Source organism: Podarcis liolepis (genome assembly GCF_965112155.1).
Source record: "Podarcis liolepis genome assembly, chromosome: 7".
NCBI classification, from domain to species: Eukaryota; Metazoa; Chordata; class Lepidosauria; order Squamata; family Lacertidae; genus Podarcis; species Podarcis liolepis.
The window spans coordinates 6,458,517-6,478,110 of record NC_139561.1 but is presented as its reverse complement, the minus strand read 5'-3'; the positions used below and the strand labels follow the sequence as shown (position 1 = coordinate 6,478,110).

The 19,594-nt window shown below is 46.3% G+C and overlaps 1 protein-coding gene across 3 annotated transcripts in view; it reads left to right on the top strand.

Moving 5' to 3' along the window:
* CDS2 (CDP-diacylglycerol synthase 2) overlaps positions 1-19,594 on the top strand; it is a 57,981-nt gene that overhangs the window by 33,429 nt on the left and 4,958 nt on the right. For all 3 annotated transcript variants that reach the window (XR_014528659.1, XR_014528660.1, XM_083514318.1), the window contains exons 3-12: positions 2,886-2,982; positions 3,781-3,878; positions 7,110-7,249; positions 7,486-7,544; positions 9,354-9,436; positions 11,934-12,021; positions 12,882-12,950; positions 15,470-15,622; positions 17,936-18,055; positions 18,735-18,838. Coding sequence is in view for 1 of the 3 variants with exons in the window: in XM_083514318.1 (XP_083370444.1) it covers positions 2,886-2,982; positions 3,781-3,878; positions 7,110-7,249; positions 7,486-7,544; positions 9,354-9,436; positions 11,934-12,021; positions 12,882-12,950; positions 15,470-15,622; positions 17,936-18,055; positions 18,735-18,838 (1,011 nt within the window). In the remaining 2 variants the exon portion in view is untranslated. The remainder of the gene's footprint in view (positions 1-2,885; positions 2,983-3,780; positions 3,879-7,109; positions 7,250-7,485; positions 7,545-9,353; positions 9,437-11,933; positions 12,022-12,881; positions 12,951-15,469; positions 15,623-17,935; positions 18,056-18,734; positions 18,839-19,594) is intronic.

Genomic DNA, 19,594 nt, shown 5'->3' with positions numbered 1-19,594 from the left:
TTTTTTCCTTTTTAAAAAAATGATATTTATTAATGTTTCACAAACAATAAAAACAAATTCCAACATTTAAACTACAAAAGCAAAACAAATAAAAAAAATACACAGTAGAAATACAGTTGATAGAAGAAAGAAGAAAAAATAAAAAATAAAGAATAAGGACAAAGAGAAAAACCAAAGATCAAAACTAAAAATAGATTAATACTTTCAAATCTTATATTTTCTTCACTAATTTCTTGACCTCCTCACACCTCCCATTTTGTATTCCAGTTCAAATATTAAATTCAGCAAATCCTTACCCTCTAACGTTCATCCTTACTCCATATATTAACCTATTATTACAAATATCCATTTCCAATTATCAATCCCTATTTACATTTTCTTAAGCATCTCTTTACCAGTACCACTTATTTTCAATCAAATGTCATTTCAACATTCCTTAATTTTACAGTGCTTCTGCAGGTAATCTTTAAACTTCTTCCAGTCTTCCTCCACCGACTCTTCTCCCTGGTCACGGATTCTGCCAGTCATCTCTGCCAGTTCCATGTAGTCCATGACCTTCCAGTGTGGGTAGCTCCTGTGTCTTCCAATATTTCGCGATGAGTAATCTTGCTGCTGCTGTTGCATACATAAAGAAAATTCTATCCTTCTGGACCCTAAACCCCCTGGAGGCACACAGTTCATGTATTTTCTTTTCCTCACTCGCCAAAGTCCATAAGTCATTGCCGTATTTTTCGCTCTATAAGACGTGCCAGACAATAAGAGCCACCTAGTTTTTGGAGGAGGAAAACAAGAAAAAAATATATTATGAATCCCAGAAGCCAGAACAGCAAGAGAGATCTGGCTTCTGGGATAGCCTCTTGCTGTTCTGGCTTCTGGGATAGCCCGCAAAGCCTCTGCAGGGCAGCAGGATGAAGGCTCACCGCTGCCCTGCAAGCTTTTCTACAAGGAGGGAGAAGGGACTGATGCAGCCAGTCAGTCCCTTCTCCCTTCGGGGACAAGCCCCCAAGAGCTGTGCGCTCTTTTTAAGGGTGCACGGCTCCTGCGGGCTTTTCTACGAGGAGGGAGAAGGGACTGCCTGCCTCGTCAGTCCCTTCTCCCTTCTTGGGCACACACATTTCCCCTTACTTTTTAGGAGGGAAAAGGTGCGTCTTATGGAGCGAAAAATACGGTACATTCTTACGTTGCGCTGCCCTCGCGTTGTGTTTCAGTCTTGCATCTGTTGCTGTGAGTGTGTGTGTGTGTGTGTTTTTCACAACGGCGTCTTCTGCACATAGCTGTCAACATTTCCCTTTTCTTAAGGGAAATTCCCCTATTCCGAATAGGATTCCGTGCAAGAAAAGGGAAAAGTTGACAGCTATGCTTCTGCAAGCCTCCGTTTCTCTGGCAGTGTCTGGAGTGTGACCTTCTGCCAAGAGACCCCCGAGGGAGAATGGACGGGGGCCGTGTTCTCTCAGGAAGCAGCCTAGCGCCAGAAATAGCAGCTGCCTTTCGCCCTTGCTAAGAATGTGCTAAAACTTTGAAAGCCATCAGGGAGCGGATCTTCCGATTCTGCAAAGAGTAAATTTCCACAGCGGGGCTTCTGTTTCTTCCCCTGCAAGCTCTCTCATAGACTCAAACAGGATGGATTTGATTCAAATCAAATCAATTTCAATCAATACTCAGTCAGACTTGATTTAAATCACTAGTCAGTAAGACTTGATTTAAATCATTTTTTTACAGAAAGATTCAACCTTGCTGGCATTCTCTTAATATTTACAACCAGATGAAAGTTTCATTTTTGGAATAATAAATTTTCGGAGTAGTTTTTACAGTTATATCAAAAATTACTGCTTTGGGTAAAGGTAAAGGTAAAGGTACCCCTGCCCGTACGGGCCAGTCGTGTCCGACTCTGGGGTTGCGTGCCCATCTCGCTTAAGAGGCCGGGGGCCAGCGCTGTCTGAAGACACTTCCGGGTCACGTGGCCAGCGTGACAAGCTGCATCTGGCGAGCCAGCGCAGCACACGGAAACGCTGTTTACCTTCCCGCTAGTAAGCGGTCCCTATTTATCTACTTGCACCCGGGGGTGCTTTCGAACTGCTAGGTTGGCAGGCGCTGGGACCGAGCAACGGGAGCGCACCCCGCCACGGGGATTCGAACCGCCGACCTGACGATCATAGACAGATAATTATGAAATTATTGTTTATATTTGGACAACTTTTCTGCTGTACTTTATTGGAAGGAGAAAAATAATCATTTCCTTAATAACAATTTAAACAATTTATTTAACCAAAGCAATAACGTTATAGCATATGTATCCATGTTTGTTAACCAGTGTAGTTAAATGATTTTTTTTCTTTAAAAAAAACTTAGACTGAGTTTTAGCACAGATGAAAAACTTTAAACAAATCCTTATTTCCTGATGAATAGCCTTTTGACTACAGTGGTACCTCAGGTTAAGTACTTAATTCGTTTCGGAGGTCTGTAGTTAACCTGAAACTGTTCTTAACCTGAAGCACCACTTTAGCTAAAGGCTCCTCCCACTGCTGCCGCACCGCCAGAGCATGATTTCTGTTCTTATCCTGAAGCAAAGTTCTTAACCTGAAGCATTATTTTTGGGTTAGCGGAGTGTGTAACCTGAAGCGTATGTAACTTGAAGCGTATGTAACCCAAGGTACCACTGTATAATGTAACTTAAATAGAAAATTATCTTTAGAAAGATTTTTCCTCCAAAAGCATTTTATTTTAAAAATCCAATTTTATTTTATTTTTAAATCATTGGTTTTTATCCACCCTGGACTCAAACGGTTGTTGAGTTGGAGACGTACCAATCTAGTCCAACCCCCTACAATGCAAGAGTCACAGCCAAGGAATCCCTGATCTCTTTTGATGCTTTCCTTCCTCCGCAGATGGAAGAACTGGTGGGTGAGAGGCATCCTGACTCTGGCGATGATCGTCTTTTTCTTCATCATCATCTACCTGGGACCCATGGTCTTGATGATGATCGTAAGTCTTTGTGGTCTTTCTGGAATCTGATCTTTTCCCAGTGGAGGCCTGGGGTTTCGGGAATGGCTTCCTCTTGCTGGAAGGCAGGGCTAGATTCCACCTCCTCACGAGTTTAAAAGGCCATGGGGAAAGAGGAATGTGTTTGCTTGGTGCCTAAAACTACCGTATTTTTCGCTCTATAAGACGCACCAGACCACAAGACGCACCTAGTTTTTGGAGGAGGAAAACAAGAAAAAATATATTCTGAATCTCAGAAGCCAGAACAGCAAGAGGGATCGCTGTGCAGCGAAAGCAGCAATCCCTCTTGCTGTTCTGGCTTCTGTGATAGCTGTGCAGCCTGCATTCACTCCATAAGACACACACACATTTCCCCTTACTTTTCAGGAGGGAAAAAGTGAGTCTTATAGAGCAAAAAATACGATATGTACTGAAGGCTCCCGGCAAGACTCCTTGGGGAGATAATTCCACAAGCAGAGAGCCATCCACTGAGCTCCTTGGAGAACAGCATGGGATATAAATGTAATATATAAATACAAAACAATAAATGCAAGAATGCTTATTGTTCTCTTGAAGTGGCCTGGAAATTTATCAAAACTCGTGCCCCCCTGCTGTCTGTCTGTCTGCAAAAGCAGATTTAGGGGACCATGACTGGTTTGGTCGCACTGGGCGCAGAGTCTCAGGGGCACCACAACGATGTAGAATAGGCGTTGTATGCGAGTGCCAAATTTTGGTGTCGTACAGGGCACTTAGGAAATTTGAGACCCACTGCTGCTGTCTGTCTGTCTCTCGCTCTCTCAGGTGATGTGTGTGCAAATCAAGTGCTTCCAAGAGATCATCACCATCGGTTACAACGTTTATCACTCCTATGAGCTGCCCTGGTTCAGAACCCTAAGTTGGTAAGTGGAATCCGAGTTTGTGCTACCTGAGTTAAGCTCTAGAAGAAGTCTGGTTTCCTTGTTTTCCATGAGGATATCTCTTCGCAGCTCTATTCTTCTAAACAGCTCAAGGTGGCTACTGTTGTTAACGTTTTCCTTTATAACTGTTAATTTATGACTGTTACCCAACAGTGCATCATACCATATAGAAAGCAAACAATAAACAATAAGAAAAAGGAACCAATATAAATCAAGGCTCCTGTGTTTCCCAAACTGGCATGGGTGGTAAATGTTGAGCATCTCAAGTCTGAAACACAGGAAATAAAACCCCACCAGATGGCATAAAAGCCTTCTGGACCCTAAACCCCCTGGAGACACACAGTTCATGTATTTTCTTTTCCTCACTGGCCAAAGTCCATAAGTCATTGCCGTATTTTTCGCTCCATAAGACGCACTAGACCATAAGACGCACCTAGTTTTTGGAGGAGGAAAACAAGAAAAAAAATATTCTGAATCCCACCTGCATTTGCTCCATAAGATGCACACACATTTCCCCTTACCTTTTAGGAGGGACAAAGTGTGTCTTACAGAGCGAAGAACACGGTACGCCACAAAGCTAAATGCAGATTTTTCAGGGTTTTCCACTGCTGGGCTACTGAAATCCTGGCTGCAGTCCACATCCGTGCCACCAGCTGGCGCTGCAAACATGGGTGGGCCACCCCCCCAAGCAACTCCCTTTTCATTGGCTCCCCCCGCTGTCACTCCCTTCCCCAGCCACTGCTTTCTCTCTCAACCATTCTCTGCGCAGAGTGTCTCATTCCAATGGCTGGTGAGAGTTCCATGTCTAGCTGGGCTCTCAGCTGCCTTCACCTCAAGTCTGGAGGCTGGCTGAGCCAGGTTATAGAATCATAGAATCCTAGAGTTGGAAGAGACCACAAGGGCCATCGAGTCCAACCCCCTGCCAAGCAGGAAACACCATCAGAGCACTCCTGACATATGGTTGTCAAGCCTCTGCTTAAAGACCTCCAAAGAAGGAGACTCCACCACACTCCTTGGCAGCAAATTCCACTGTCAAACAGCTCTTACTGTGGTTCATACCCTTAATTCCTAAAGGTGTGGAGGTGGGTAGAGTCTTGACTTGGATGTGAGGAGCTTCTGAAGGGTCCTTGGGTGGGTGGGTGGAGCTGTTTGGGGAGCACCAGCTACTGCATCCCATAGATTGCAGGGGGTTGGACTAAATGGCCCTTTCTGTCCCTTCCAACTCTACAATACTATGCTTCTGTGGCCCTATTTGCATATCAAAAAGAGTGGTTACAATTGATGTGATGTGTACATATCCTAGAGCCGTTGGCTATTAGAGGCAGGTAGACCTAGACGAGGGGTCTGCAACCTTTGAGACAAAAAGAGCCACTTGGACCCATTTCCAAAGAAAAAAAAACCGGGAGCCGCAAAACTCATCATTATAAAAATAACTTTTTTGTCACTTTTTTATTATTTCTTTGTTTGACCCCTCAGAATTACTCCTCCTCATAGAAATAAACGTTAAATTAACAAGTTACCTTTTTGTGTCTGTGTGTTCTTCACTCCCCTTCAAAACAGTGACCAGCGTACATGCCCCCTTTCAATGCATCCCCCTTACAATGTAGTGGGTGGGCGGGAAGGTGACGTCGGGACGGTGCGTGACTAACGCACGCACTGCCCTCATGCGACGTCACAGCCAGTACAGCTGCCGCCACAGTGGGGGAGTGTCAGGGCACACAATGCGCCTCCTCCCCTCGCTAGTATCCGCCCCGGAGCCGTGGCAAAGGTGTAAAAGAGCCACATGCGGCTCCGGAGCCGCGGGTTGCAGACCCCTGACCTAGACTAAGGTTACCAGATTTTTTTCAATGAATCCAGGGGACACCCCCTCTTTTTTTCTTTTCTTTTTTTTTTTTGAAAAGAGAAAAAAAAATATTTAAAAAATTAAGAAGTAATACCTTCTCTTCTGTGTTCTCTTCTGTCGCGCGGCCTTCCTCTGGGCCCCAGCCTGCTGTCTTGGAGTGCTGGTCGCCGTGGAGTAGGCTCAGGTCGGGCCTGGGCTCGGCCACGTGTCCTTGCCCTCCCGGTGCTCTCCTACCTCTCTTCTTTAGTGACAGCATGGCTCCCCTCTTTTTTCTCCTTCCTCTTCCTCTCTCTTCCTTCTCCTCTCCTCCTTCTCCCTGCGTCAGCTCTGGGGTTTTCTTGGCCACTGGGCAGTCGGCCGGGTGACTGGGCACTCTCACTCCCAGCTCGATTTGGGTCGCGGTGGGGGGGAGTCAGTGGTTCCCCAAGTTGACGCGCCGGGCGTCCCCAGTTCCCCCTCAGCGGTGGCGGTGGCAGCAGCAGTTTCAGCAGCCCAGAACCAACCTGGTAGTTGGCTCTGGCTGGCTTCAGGAGCTACTCGCTGCTGTGGCGCCCGCCATTTTGCCTCGCCGGAAGTCCCATATGACGTGTCTTGTGCTGTTGAACTGATCACGCAACATTCATTCCCTACTAATAAATCTACAACACTTAAAATATAAATCCAGGGACATTCAATGAAATCCGGGGACATTCTGGGGACGGATTTTGTCCGGGGATGGATTTGTAAATCCGGGGACTGTCCCCGGGAAATGGGGACGTCTGGTAACCATAACCTAGACCAGCAATGTCCAACTAGTCAACCGCAATCGACAGGTAGATCACTGAGGTGCTGCCGGTCGATCACAGGATTAAAAAAAGTGATTGCCTGGTTGCTCCTTAGCGATCGCTAACAACTTAGGTTTGGAGTACCTCAGGAACCCTCTGAACGCTCATATCCCAGCTTTGAAATGTCGTATTCCCTGCAGCGGACTGTTGGTCAAGGAATTTTATGTAATCCTTTCCCAAAATAGCTGAACAGCTATGGTCAACCCCCCCACCCCAAAGAAAGGCTTAACTACCCTTGCCAACAATTCCTAAAAAAAGCTCCACAACTCCACAACTCTGGTATCTGCCCCTAAAAAAAACTCAACAACTATGGGCAATGACAATGGATAGATCACTGCCAGTTTTATTATACTTGATCACAGTCGCTAGAGAGTTGGATGTGCCTGACCTAGACAACCTTCTGGTGTTTTCCAACACCAGGATTCGATTTGTAGCTTGATCAGCTCATTCAACCCATTGAAGAAGACTTTCCAAATTTGGTTGAAGTATTTCTCATGAAAGAAGCCTTCGGAGCCTCTCTGAAAAAGATGACGTATATTCTTTCAGGTACTTCCTGCTCTGTGTGAACTACTTCTTTTATGGGGAGACCGTGACGGATTATTTCTTCACTTTGGTCCAGAGGGAGGAGCCCTTGAGGATCCTCAGCAAATATCACCGCTTCATTTCCTTTGCCCTCTACTTAACAGGTAAGAGGGACTCTGGTCTCCCATTCGGGACTTAATGGCACTTGAAGTGGGTTCTTCAAGGATTCCTGGAGCCAGGCGGCAATATGGAGACCCGGTGTGCTTTTCTCATTGTTTTGATAGAAGCACAGTCTAGCCCAATTGCCCACTTGGTCTGAGGCCAGCCCTGTGATTGGCCAGGATGTACTGAAGGGGAGGAACATCAGGTTCTCATTTAATTAATTTCTCTATTTCTGCAGGCTTCTGCATGTTTGTTCTGAGCCTCGTCAAAAAGCACTATCGACTCCAATTCTACATGGTAAGAGAGATTTTCTCTCTTCAGAGATAATAGCTTGTGAAGGGAGAGAGAGAGACAGAGAGAGAGAGAGATGAAAAGGAGCAGGCTGTTCTTATCTTGCCTTTGACTGGCCTTCTCCAACCAGATGCCCTCCAGATTTTTTGACTACAACTCCCACCAGCCCTTACCAGCATGGCCATTGGAGGGTACCAGCTTGAAGAAAGCTTTTTTCTTTTTTTGTATTCCTTAAAACACTTTACATATTTCCTTTGTGTGTGAACAATGGGTGGAAGAACGGGGAGGCCCACAACTCCTGCCAGTCTTTAAAGTTTATTTTGCAATAGCCTAAATCATCTTAAGAGGGATGCGGGTGGCGCTGTGGGTTAAACCACAGAGCCTAGGACTTGCTGATCAGAAGGTTGGCGGTTCCAATCCCCGCGACGGGTTGAGCTCCCGTTGCTTGGTCCCAGCTCCTGCTAACCTAGCAGTTCGAAAGCACGTCAAAGTGCAAGTAGATAAATAGGTACCGCTCTGGCGGGAAGGTAAACGGCGTTTCCGTGCGCTGCTCTGGTTTGCCAGAAGTGGCTTAGTCATGCTGGACACATGACCCGGAAGCTGTACGCCGGCTCCCTCGGCCAGTAAAGCGAGATGAGCACCGCAACCCCAGAGTTTTCAGGGGTCCCTTTACCTTTAAATCTTCTTAAACACCTGAAAATGTATGATAATACACAAATGAATTAAACATGAATTAATTAAACATGAGTTTCCAGGTAAACTCAGGCTTGAAGATGACCATCCCAGTGCCCAAATTATGAATGTAGTCCATGCCTCGGTAATTTCAGGGCTGGATTACTGCAACGTGCTCTTCGAGGGACTTCCCTTGGGTCTTGTTTGAAAGCTCCAGGTGATGCAGAATGCAGTGGCTAGGCTGCTGATCGCAGCTTCTGGACAATAACATGCGAGACCCTGGTTGAAGCATCTGCGCTGGCTGCCCATCTACTACTGAACCAGGTTCACAGTCCTTGTATTAATCTACAAAGCCCGTAACAACTTGGGCTCAGAGTCCCTCAGGAACCCTCTAAACCCTAATATCCCAGCTTGATCACCAAGATCATCGCAGGTCATTCCCCGAGTTAGTGAGGCTCATTTGACAACAGCAAGGAACTGAGCCTTTAGTGTCCCCGGCCTAGTCCTGTGGAACTCTCTGCCACTAGTGATACAGCAGGCGCCTCCTGTGCCAACTTTTGAACGCCCGCAGAAAACTTTTCTATTCTGCCAGGCCTTTGTAGGCAATGAAGACTAAATCATTCTGCAATGGGTTTATTGGTGTCTGTTTTAAATTTTTTAATGATTTTTATTAAACAGTTTTGTGTTTAAGAGCGATTTGGTTTACAAGCTCCACAAAACCGGAAATAGTGTCTTGGTTTGAGAACTTTACCTCAGTCTAAGAACGGAATCCGAACGGTGGAAGGGCACCGGCAGCGGGAGGCCTCATTAGGGAAAATGCGGGAGGCCTCATTAGGGAAAATGGTGGGTGGGCCTTTGGTTTTTTGTTTTGTTTGCAAGAAAGGCATGGACAGGTGGCCTTCTGGGAGGCGATGAGCAGTTTTGGAAGGGGCTCCCTCGATTCCAGACTAGAGACAAGCAGCCGTGTGTGTGTGTGTGTGTGGTCTTTTTGCTAACGCTGTGCCTATCATTGTGGAACGTGGGGTGGCAAATTCCCTGATGTTCTCTCTCTCTCTCTCTAATCAGCATTTTGGTGTGTGTTTTTGAGAAACGTTGTTTTTTTGCCCCCTGCAAACTGGATTGCATGCTGTTCTTTCTTTCCAGTTTGGCTGGACCCATGTGACTTTGCTAATAGTTGTTACCCAGTCCCACCTCATCATTCACAACCTGTTTGAAGGAATGATCTGGTGAGTTGGTGCTGCTTATTGACTTTCTGCTGTGTAGCGCAGGCCGCCGGGCTGCCTTGAAGGACAAAGAACAAAGCATGGGGACAGCCCTCTTGCATGGGGCGTCACTAGCAGGAGCAGGAACCAATGGGCCGCTGGCTCATGCCTTGGGGCAACTGTTTGGGTTGGCATGATGAGATTTGGGGGGAGTTTTCCTGACATTAACCAGGCAAAAAGGAGGAATCCCAGTCAGCTTTGCTGTGCATGCATGTACTCTTTCTAAATATGAGGCAGTCACTCAGTGGGCCTTGCACAGGAACTGCTCTCTGCTCAGCAAAAAAGCAGGTCCGCTTTGGGCATTTTCCTGCATGAGGCTTAAAGTTTAGCTCTTGCTTCAATCTGATTTCTAAGGCCAGCATAAGACCGGTTCTGAATTAGTAGCGAACGAGAGGCCCAGAGGCGACTTAAGCTTCTTGTCTGAAAATGCCCTTGCAACCTGAATTGTGTGGTCTCCATCATTTCTGTCCTCAGGCTGCACACCTGGTCTTTTAGGGGAGTGCAACCCCATCCGGGACAGGGGCACGGGGTTTAACCCACAGAGCCTAGGGCTTCCCAATCAGAAGGTCGGCTGTTCGAATCCCTGCGACGGGGTGAGCTCCCATTGCTTGGTCCCTGCTCCTGCCAACCTAGCAGTTCGAAAGCACGTCAAAGTGCAAGTAGATAAATAGGTACCACTCCAGCGGTAAGGTAAACGGCGTTTCCGTGCACTGCTCTGGTTCACCAGAAGCGGCTTAGTCATGCTGGCCACAGGACCCAATAAAGCGAGATGAGCGCTGCAACCCCAGAGTCGGCCACGACTGGACCTAATGGTCAGGGGTCCCTTTACCTTTAACCCCATCCAGAACAGGCTGCCTACTCCATCCCCTAACAAATTGCAAGTTTGGTGGCCTAAATGAAGCCACCAGCAGTTTAAAAAACTGCAAGATCCTCTTGGGGCCCACGGTCTACTACTCCAACTCAGTCCAGCTAGGAGAAGCCCAAATGGCAATGAGTGCCATCACCTAATTTCAGACCTGGTCCATGTGTCCCACCTTCTCCAGATCATCTTCTGGGACAATTCAGCCTAGCAGGAATCCCCACCCCCACCGCAAATAGATCCATTGGCTAACCTGTCCTAACGGCTATCTCAGAGTGAAACCCTCACAGCTGGAGGGAGATCACTCTCATTTTGCCAGGTGCCAGAACAATTAATGACCATTCAAACCATGCCAGCGTGAAATGATAACACATCAAGGTTCCCACAACCAGTGTCTTTTCAGCTGGCTCTCACTTCTGCATAAATTGTAATTTCATTTGTCCAGAGGATAAGGATGGCTTTGGCACTTAGCAAGGGAGCTATCTGTAACATGGCTATCAAAATACATTTAGCGTAGCTTGTCAGTCAGCATAGCAAATGCAGCCACTGGCAGGATTATCTGTTTTTTTATTTTTATTTTTTGCAGATCAAACCAATATTCACACCCTGTAAGTGGAAACATAGCAGCTAAAGGCCAAACTAGGCATGACATTCAGAAATGCCAACCTTAAAAAATGCATAAACAAGGGGGTTGGGAAGGCAAGCTAATAAGTGTTGGGAGAGAGAATTTAACAGTATCCTCCCTGGAGAAAACTCTTCCCCAAAAACTAGTATTTGCAGGGGTTGGGGAAAATCCCTCTGGACAGTAGCGGGAAATTTCCTTTCAGGGCAAATAGAAGCTTCCAGCTGTAGCTTTTAGCATCATGTATAGTTAGTCCCTGAATGATAATGATAACTATCCAAATATTTCTCGGAACCATGATGTAAATTTTATCAGAGAATGCAGAGACGTGTTTAGCACAGAAAAGCAAAATCTAGCTTTGGCAGCTAATATCTTTGAAAATAACCGAGGGGAGGGGTGTGAAAATCCATACACTTGAATGGTACTTGTGGTTTCTGAAAGCTGAAAGATCTGCTTACCAGCATGTAAATTCTCATTTAAACTGAGGTTGGAGAGAAGCTCTGGGCCCTTAATTTGCGTCAGGAGTTCTTTCTATAAAATGAAATTATGAAAGCACTATTAGGAGTGGGAGTTTTGCTGATTGAAATGGCGTCTGCTGGTTCAAATGAACGCATTCATCCACCCATCAGGGGACAGGCTTCCAGAGTGCTATTTCTATTTTTTTTAAAAAATTATGTTTATTCAGAATTTAAAGTTACAGAGATAAAAAAAGGAAAAGGGAAAAAAAGAAAAAAGAAAAGGAATTAAACAATACAAGTCAGTAAAAAACAAAAAAAACAAAAAACAAAACACACAATACATCAAAACCAGAGTGCGATTTCTAAATTAGCAGTTAGAACTCCCTGCTGGCAAGGAGATCTCTAGATCTGAGCCACAGCTGTGGGCTGCTGCCCCTTGCTGTCGTCAAGTGTGTTTCTCTCCATTCCAGACAGGTCCTTTGAGTGGTTTATCTAGGTCTTCTTTCCTTCCCCGCTATCTAGGTTTATCGTCCCAATTTCCTGCGTCATCTGCAACGACATCATGGCCTACATGTTCGGCTTCTTCTTTGGACGCACTCCGCTGATTAAGGTTGGTTCTGCTCCCCAGATGGATGAACAACTCTTAGGAAAAGCTGTTTTCGGCATTGGGTTTGAATGCCTGCCAGGGCATCCGGCCTGATTGTGCTGTGTGAGTGTGTGGAGTGTGTTTGGCAGGTGCACTGGAGCACAGGAACGTAGAGAGCTGCGTTATACTGTATCAGACCATTGGTCCATCTAGTTCAGTATTGTCTGCACTGGCTGGCAGCAGCTGTCCAGTCTTTCAGGCAGGATACATTCCCAGCCCTACCTGCAGATACTGGGGATGGAGCCTGGGTCCTTTTGTCTGCAAGGCAGATGTGCCCCTGACCTATGGCCCTTTCCCAACAACAACAACAATAATAATAATAATTTATTATTTATACCCCGCCCATCTGGCTGGGCTTCCCCAGCCACTCTGGGCGGCTTCCAACAAAATATTAAAATACCGTAGTGCATCAAACATTAAAAGCTTCCCTAAACAGGGCTGCCTTCAGATGTCTTCTAAAAGTCTGGTAGTTGCTGTTCTCTTTGACATCTGGTGGGAGGGCGTTCCACAGGGCGGGTGCCACTACCGAGAAGGCCCTCTGCCTGGTTCCCTGTAACTTGGCTTCTCGCAGTGAGGGGACCGCCAGAAGGCCCTCGGAACTGGACCTCAGTGTCCGGGTAGAACGATGGGGGTGGAGACGCTCCTTCAGGTATACTGGACCAAGGCCGTTTAGGGCTTTAAAGGTCAGCACCAACACTTTGAATCGTGCTCGGAAACAAAACTTAGTTTTGGGACTTCTGTCCTGTCCGATGTGTTCATGGAGACTCTGGTGGCTTCTGCGGCTCCTACCTTTTAACGTTCCTTACCTGTTCCTGTATCTGCAGCTCTCCCCAAAGAAGACCTGGGAAGGCTTTATTGGAGGGTTCTTTGCCACCGTGGTGTTCGGCCTGCTAGTAAGTTGCTTCTTTCCTTTTTGGTTAATGTAATGGGTATGAGTTACTCGTGCGTAAACTGGTGCCTTTCTCGGTTAATTTGCCTTGTTAAACCTTTCTGACTGCACAGCCCCTTCTCATCGTGGCTGCCTCAGTCACTGGCAGAATCCGTCAGTGGGCGTTTCTTGAACCTCTTCCAACATAAAAGTTGTTTGACACCCAATCTCCTCCTCCTCTCACTGTGCGGGAGTCTTCTGTGCAGGGAAGGCGTGGGTAGCGGAGGACCTGGGCTCTCCTCACTGATGTCCAGTGAAGAGTCCTGGAGCCCTCTCTCCACTTCCACCGCCTGCCTCCCTTTATCCCTGGTGTTGCGCTGATTAGCTTCCCCCTCTACTGAGCTGTTTCTCCCCCTGCTGCTGGGTCCTTCGCCAGCATCATCTGGGAGCCTCCCCTTCGCCTCTCGCTCCGATGTCAGTTCCCTGACAGTTAAGAACGAAAGTTGTGTTGGGCCTCGGAGCAAGAGGCAGTGTTACCCATAAAAGCAGCCTGATGGAGATGGATGGTGGAAGTCTGTGGGCCACAGAGCACCGTCAACCCACCAGGAAGTTCTCTGAATGGTAGCCTGCTTTTGTGAATTTACAGTCATCACCTGAGACCCTTCTCCGTGTGCTCCCGGAGGGTGGCAAAACGAGAACGGGCCTTTATAGTGGTGGCTCCCCATTTCTGGAACGCTCTCCCCATGGGGGGGGCCTACTGGCACCAGGCAAAAACTTTCCTCTTCGACCTGGCCTTTGCCTTTTAACTATCTATTGCCTTTTTCCCTAGGTGGGATGTTTTTATGTGGGTGGTGCTTGTTTTGCTTCAGATATTGTAAGTCCCTTGGAGTTGCTGTGGCAAAAAAAAAAAAGAGCAACAATTTTGATAATAATAGTAATTCAGTTCCGGAATCCAGAACTGAAACATCAAGTAGCTATCCAATAGAACAATAATATTTGGGTTCAGAGCTGAAAGAAATGTAGGCAAAGCATGAGAATAATTCACACATTTCTGTCCTGTCTTGTTCCCAAGGCTCCTAGCCAGGGGTCAGCAAACTTTTTCAGCAGGGGGCCGGTCCACAGTCCCTCAGACCTTGTCGGGGGCCGGACTATATTTTGAAAAATAAATAAATGAACGGATTCCTATGCCCCACAAATAACCCAGAGATGCATTTTAAATAAAAGGACACATTCTACTCATGTAAAAACATACTGATTCCTGGACCGTCCGCGGGCCAGATTTAGAAGGCGATGGGCCGGATCCAGCCCCTGGGCCTTAGTTTGCCTACCCATGCTCCTAGCCATCCAGCTGGTCCACTTAAAATAAATATCTGAAGGGCTGTCCCATGGAAGAGGGAGCAAGCTTGTTTTCTGCTGCTCCAGAGCGTAGGTCCTGAACCAGTGGATTCAAATGACAAAAAAGGAGATTTCAAATAACCTTTAAGAATACAGTGGTACCTCAGGTTACAGACACTTCAGGTTACAGATGCTTCAGGTTACAGACTCCGCCAACCCAGAAACAGTTCTTCAGGTTAAGAACTTTGCTTCAGGATGAGAACAGAAATCGTGTAGTGGCAGCGGGAGGCCCCATTAGCTAAAATGGTACCTCAGGTTAAGAACAGTTTCAGGTTAAGAACGGACCACCAGAACGAATTAAGTTCTTAACCCGAGGTACCACTGTATTCTGCTTGGAAGAGTGATTTGACAGCGGAACAAACTTCATTGGTTGCTGATGGACTCTTCTTCACTGGGAGTTTTCAAACAGAGGTTGGATAGCCATGTTCACTGAAACCGGGAACCGACTTGTCTGTTCTGACTGTCGGACCCATCTTCTTCAGGAAATGCAATGGCGCCCAGCATCCTTTCGCTGCGCAGTGCTGAGTCATTTCGCTTCTCCCAGCTACAGCAGAGTTTCTTCGGTAGCAGTGTGCCTGTGTGACGCATTTTTTAAGGTTGGCATTTCTGAATGTCATGCCTAGTTTGGCCTTTAGTTGCTATGTTTTCACTTAAAGGGTGTGAATATTGGTTTGATCTGCAAAAAATAAAAATAAAAAACAGATAATCCTGCCAGTGGCTGCATTTGCTATGCTGACTGACAAGCTACGCTAAATGTATTTTGATAGCCATGTTACAGATAGCTCCCTTGCTAAGTGCAGTAAAATACTCTTACACAGCTTCTTCTATTCTACGAAGCTTTAATGTACAGCAGCAACACAGTAAGTCAGCCAGGAGAGAGCGATGACACGTTGCCTCTCCTTTGCGGCCAAAACAGAAAGTAAAAGTAAGTTCACCCCGGAACAGGATGTCATTTCCCTTGACCCTGTAAGCTCTGGGACACCTCACAGGCCACCGGTCAGAGATTCTCTAGCTCTCATTCCTGCTTGCAGAGGTCTGGACTAGATGGCCCTTCCAACTCTGCTGTGATTCATATCAGAGTTCCTTGGCAGTGGTTCACCTTTTGCCTCTTCCGTTTCCCTCTCCGCCCCCCACCCCACCCCAACCCAGCTGTCGTATGTGATGTCTGGGTACAGATGTTTCGTGTGCCCCGTGGAGTTTAACAATGACACCAACAGCTTCACTGTGGACTGTGAGCCCCCTGAGCTCTTCCAGCTGCAAGAATACAACATCCCCTTGGTGCTTCAGTCTGTCGTCGGCTGGGTAGGTATCCAGGTCGGAGCGTTCAGGTTTGGAAAACTTCTGAGAACATGAGAAGAGCTTGCTGGATCAGGCCAAAGGCCCAGTGTCTTGTTCCCATGGTGGCCAACCAGATACCTATAAGCCAGGACCCCCGAGAACAAAGACCCTCTCCCCTCCTGCATTTTCCAGCAACTGGTATTCAGAAACTTTGCTGGTTCCAGCAGCCTAGCCTAGTAGTCATTGATAGCCATATCGTCCATTAATCTTTTATGAATCTCTCTTAAAGCCATCTAGGTTAGTAGCCATCACTTCCACTTGTGGGAGAGAGTTCCATAGTTGATAACTATGTGCTGGTCCATGATTTCTTTTATTTTTATCTTTAGTTCATTTATATCCCACCTTTTTCTCCAGGGAGCTCAAGGTGGTTCTCCTTCTTCGCACAACAACCCTCTTGTGGGGATGTTCAGGGATGCAGGAGAGGATATATTGTTTGATTATAGTCTTTTCCAACTTGTGTTAACAAGTTCCACAGTTTAGCAGAGTAACATTCCCCCCTTTTTAAACTTGCAGCGGATACGTTTGATCAGACTCGCTAAAGCCTCTATAATAACTGTTCTGATATTTTCCCCTTATTCCTTCATAAAAGATATGACACGACACAGTCTTCTATAAAAGTATAACAAGAGTTTACTCACGTTCTGTTCACAATCGGATCCCAGGAGGTAGACTTAGCTTAGAAAAGTAACATACAGCTGGAAACTATCTTATAAGGAGACAGTCCCTTTGTCCTCTCTTGGCTAGAAGCCAAGAGAGCATCTTTGGCTAAGGAGATGTTGCTTCTTCAATGTATGTAGTCAAAAAAAGAGAGATGGCTGCCCTGCCCTGTGCTTTTGTCGTTACCTGCACAGGTGAGGCCACGCCCACCTCTAGTCACATGCAGAAGAAGTCTGTCCCAGCCCAGAAGGAAACAGGAAGTTTACCTGCTGGCTGGACAAACTTTCCTCCCCATGTGTAAACATGTTCACTCTAGGAATGTTGTACTTGACTGCTCTTGAGTTTCACATCCCACACCTCTGAGGTAGGATAGGCTGAGAGGCAATGACTGGGGCCCCTGAGCTTTATGGCCAAGTGAGGATTTGAACCCTGGTCTACAAGGTCCTAGTTCAACAACCTAACCATTGTGCCACACTGTTTTACTAAAGCGGGTGTGTGCGATGATTGACGGCTACCAGCTTATACGTTCAGCAGAATCAAGCACAACTTTCCCTGGACTGTGCCAGGGCAAGTGAGGGAGGGTCTGAATCTACCCTACAAAAGCGAGCTCCTTCGTTGAGAAAATGAGGACGTATGAGAGAAATGTTCTGCCTCTGCGTTTTGCTACATGTGGACATTTTGGGAAGGGGATGTGTGCGGGGGGGGGGGAGGATTTGTGGGGAGCACACATATATATAGTGCTTCCTTCCCCTACATAATTGCGGTCCAAAAATGGTGCAGTCCAGAAAAAAAGAACAATTCTGCTGAACTTGTGGACACCCACAGATGAAGGACAGATGAAGGAAAATGTTTCTGCACGCATCGTTAAACTAGGGAACTCCCTTCCGCAGGAGGCACTGATGCCAACGAACTTGGGTAGCTTTCAAAGAGGACTGGGCAAATTCATTTAGGAGAGAGCTGTGCTCATGCTTCTGAATGCCTGTTGCTGGATATTGCAGGAGGGGGAGTGTGTTGTTGTGCTTGAATCCTGCATGCAGGGTAACTGGCTGATGAGAATAGGATGCTGGACTAGATAGGCTATCCTTACGTTCTTACACTGGTTTGACATCATCTGATAGGAAGTGCCTACAGAGGGTGGTGAATACAGCACAAGATATTAGGGCTGTCCCGTGAATCCCCTGGATGACATTGCAGAAGAACGTTGCCTCAGGAGAGTGAGGAAAATTCTCAGGGATGATTCACACCCTGGCCGGCACTTTCTTGCCCTCAGGCAGAAGATATAGAAGCATGACTAGTCGCACCAACAGGGTAAAGAACAGCTTCTATCCGTGGGCTGCTGAATGAAAAGATAACAACAGGGCAACTGACTTTTGGGTTTGGTAAACAAGGGGAATTAAGACTAAGAGAGCTGAGTGGGGGGAGCTCGTGTAAGCTCACAGTATACAAGTTGTACAAGTGACAATCAAGTATTTCCATTTCAATTTAAAGTCAGTCGTAAGACTGCGAGTATAATAGGCAGGATTTGCAGAGCCGATTTCCAGCTCACCTACCCGTCGGTGTGAGGTTCTGGCATGGCAGAGCTTCTTCAACTGACAATGCCCCCCCTTCTCCTTTATCCAGAAAACTGTTCGGATGTACCCCTTCCAGATCCACAGCATTGCACTCTCGACTTTCGCCTCCCTCATCGGTCCCTTCGGAGGGTTTTTTGCCAGCGGATTTAAAAGAGCTTTCAAGATCAAGGTATGGCACAGCTGGAAAGGGAGGCAGCCTTGAAAGAGCCCGGTCAGGATGGCAGGTCTATTAAACCCACTTCCATTCGAATAAAACGTTTCCTGGAATATATTTGTTATCATTATGTTTTTCTGTATCCTGCCTTTCCCCCAGACTCAAGGCAGCTTGCACAGATTAAAACAACACAGATAAAGAACCAAAAAAGCTAAAAACATGTAAAATATTATTTTTAAAGTAATTAAAACTCTAATTGAATAGTTATCTAGATATTACATTATGCCCCACTTTTATTATCTACACATCAAAATGTCTTGCAGTGATAAAATGTACAGTTTACAAAACTTAAAACTGTTTTTACTGTATATGTAAATTTACAGGTTTTTTTTCCTATAAAACAATTAAATGTTTATATAAAATATAGGAGCTCGATTTCAAAAACAGAAATCCTTCTCCTGAAAGTCTGGGTTAGTAAACAAGAAGTGAAACAATTTAGATTCCATAACTTCCAGTGGGGTGTGAACAGACTGAGGACTCTTTCTTTGGTAGGGGCTGATGGGGGCGGAAATTAGTCATGATCTTTTCCTCCTCCCTGTTTCCTGGTGTCAAGAGGGCAGGTGGGTTTGGATCCGGAATCCCCTCCACCTGCCAGGGCATACACACTCTCTACTTTTCTCCCTCGATTGCGCAGGACTTTGCCAACACCATCCCAGGGCACGGAGGCATCATGGATCGGTTCGACTGTCAGTACTTGATGGCCACCTTTGTGAATGTATACATTGCAAGCTTTATCAGGTGAGATGATGGTTTGGTTTGGTTGCAGGTCGCACCATCAATCCTTGGGTTCTCTTTTTCTAAAAGTATATCTTTATTGGCTTTTGAAAATGCAGCTGTAAAAAGGCAAAGAGATGTACAGCTCCTTAAGAGGAGAACAAAGAACCACAACTGTGACTGAACGGAGTAGAGAGGTTTTTTACAACATCATCGATATTAAGAAATAAACATGGAGTGATGGGTCAGAGTGAAATCAGAACAGAAGCCATTAGTAAGAGAATTAATTGGTTGGGGAAGGGAGCAGTCAGAAACAGGTCTAGGCTAGGCAAAAGAAATATCCATCAGGAGGAAGGCAAATACCCCTCCAGAGCTATGCGTCATTGGAGGTTTGTATAACACACTATTATTGCTTATAAAAGTTACAAATGACTTATCTCGAATGGGTCTGGTTTAGCCAAACCTCAGTTGACTCTGGGACGGTGAATCAAATATTCTGAGGGTACAATTTCCCCACACCATCTCTAATCATCTTTGTGTTCTCAGTTCAGAGGATAGGAGGGTGGAGAGAAGGTGAGGCTGGGTTCAAAGTGATTCCTCACTCAGTGTCAAAGGAGAGCCTGACGGTGGAATTGAAAGGCAGACTCGCCTTAGCCATTAACCCCAGTAGCAAAATAAAACAAGGCATGGGTCTACAGCAGGGTGTTCCAATCCTGGGTATCCAGCTGTTTTTGGACTACAACTCCCATCATCCCTAGCCAGCAGTGCCAGTGGTCAGGG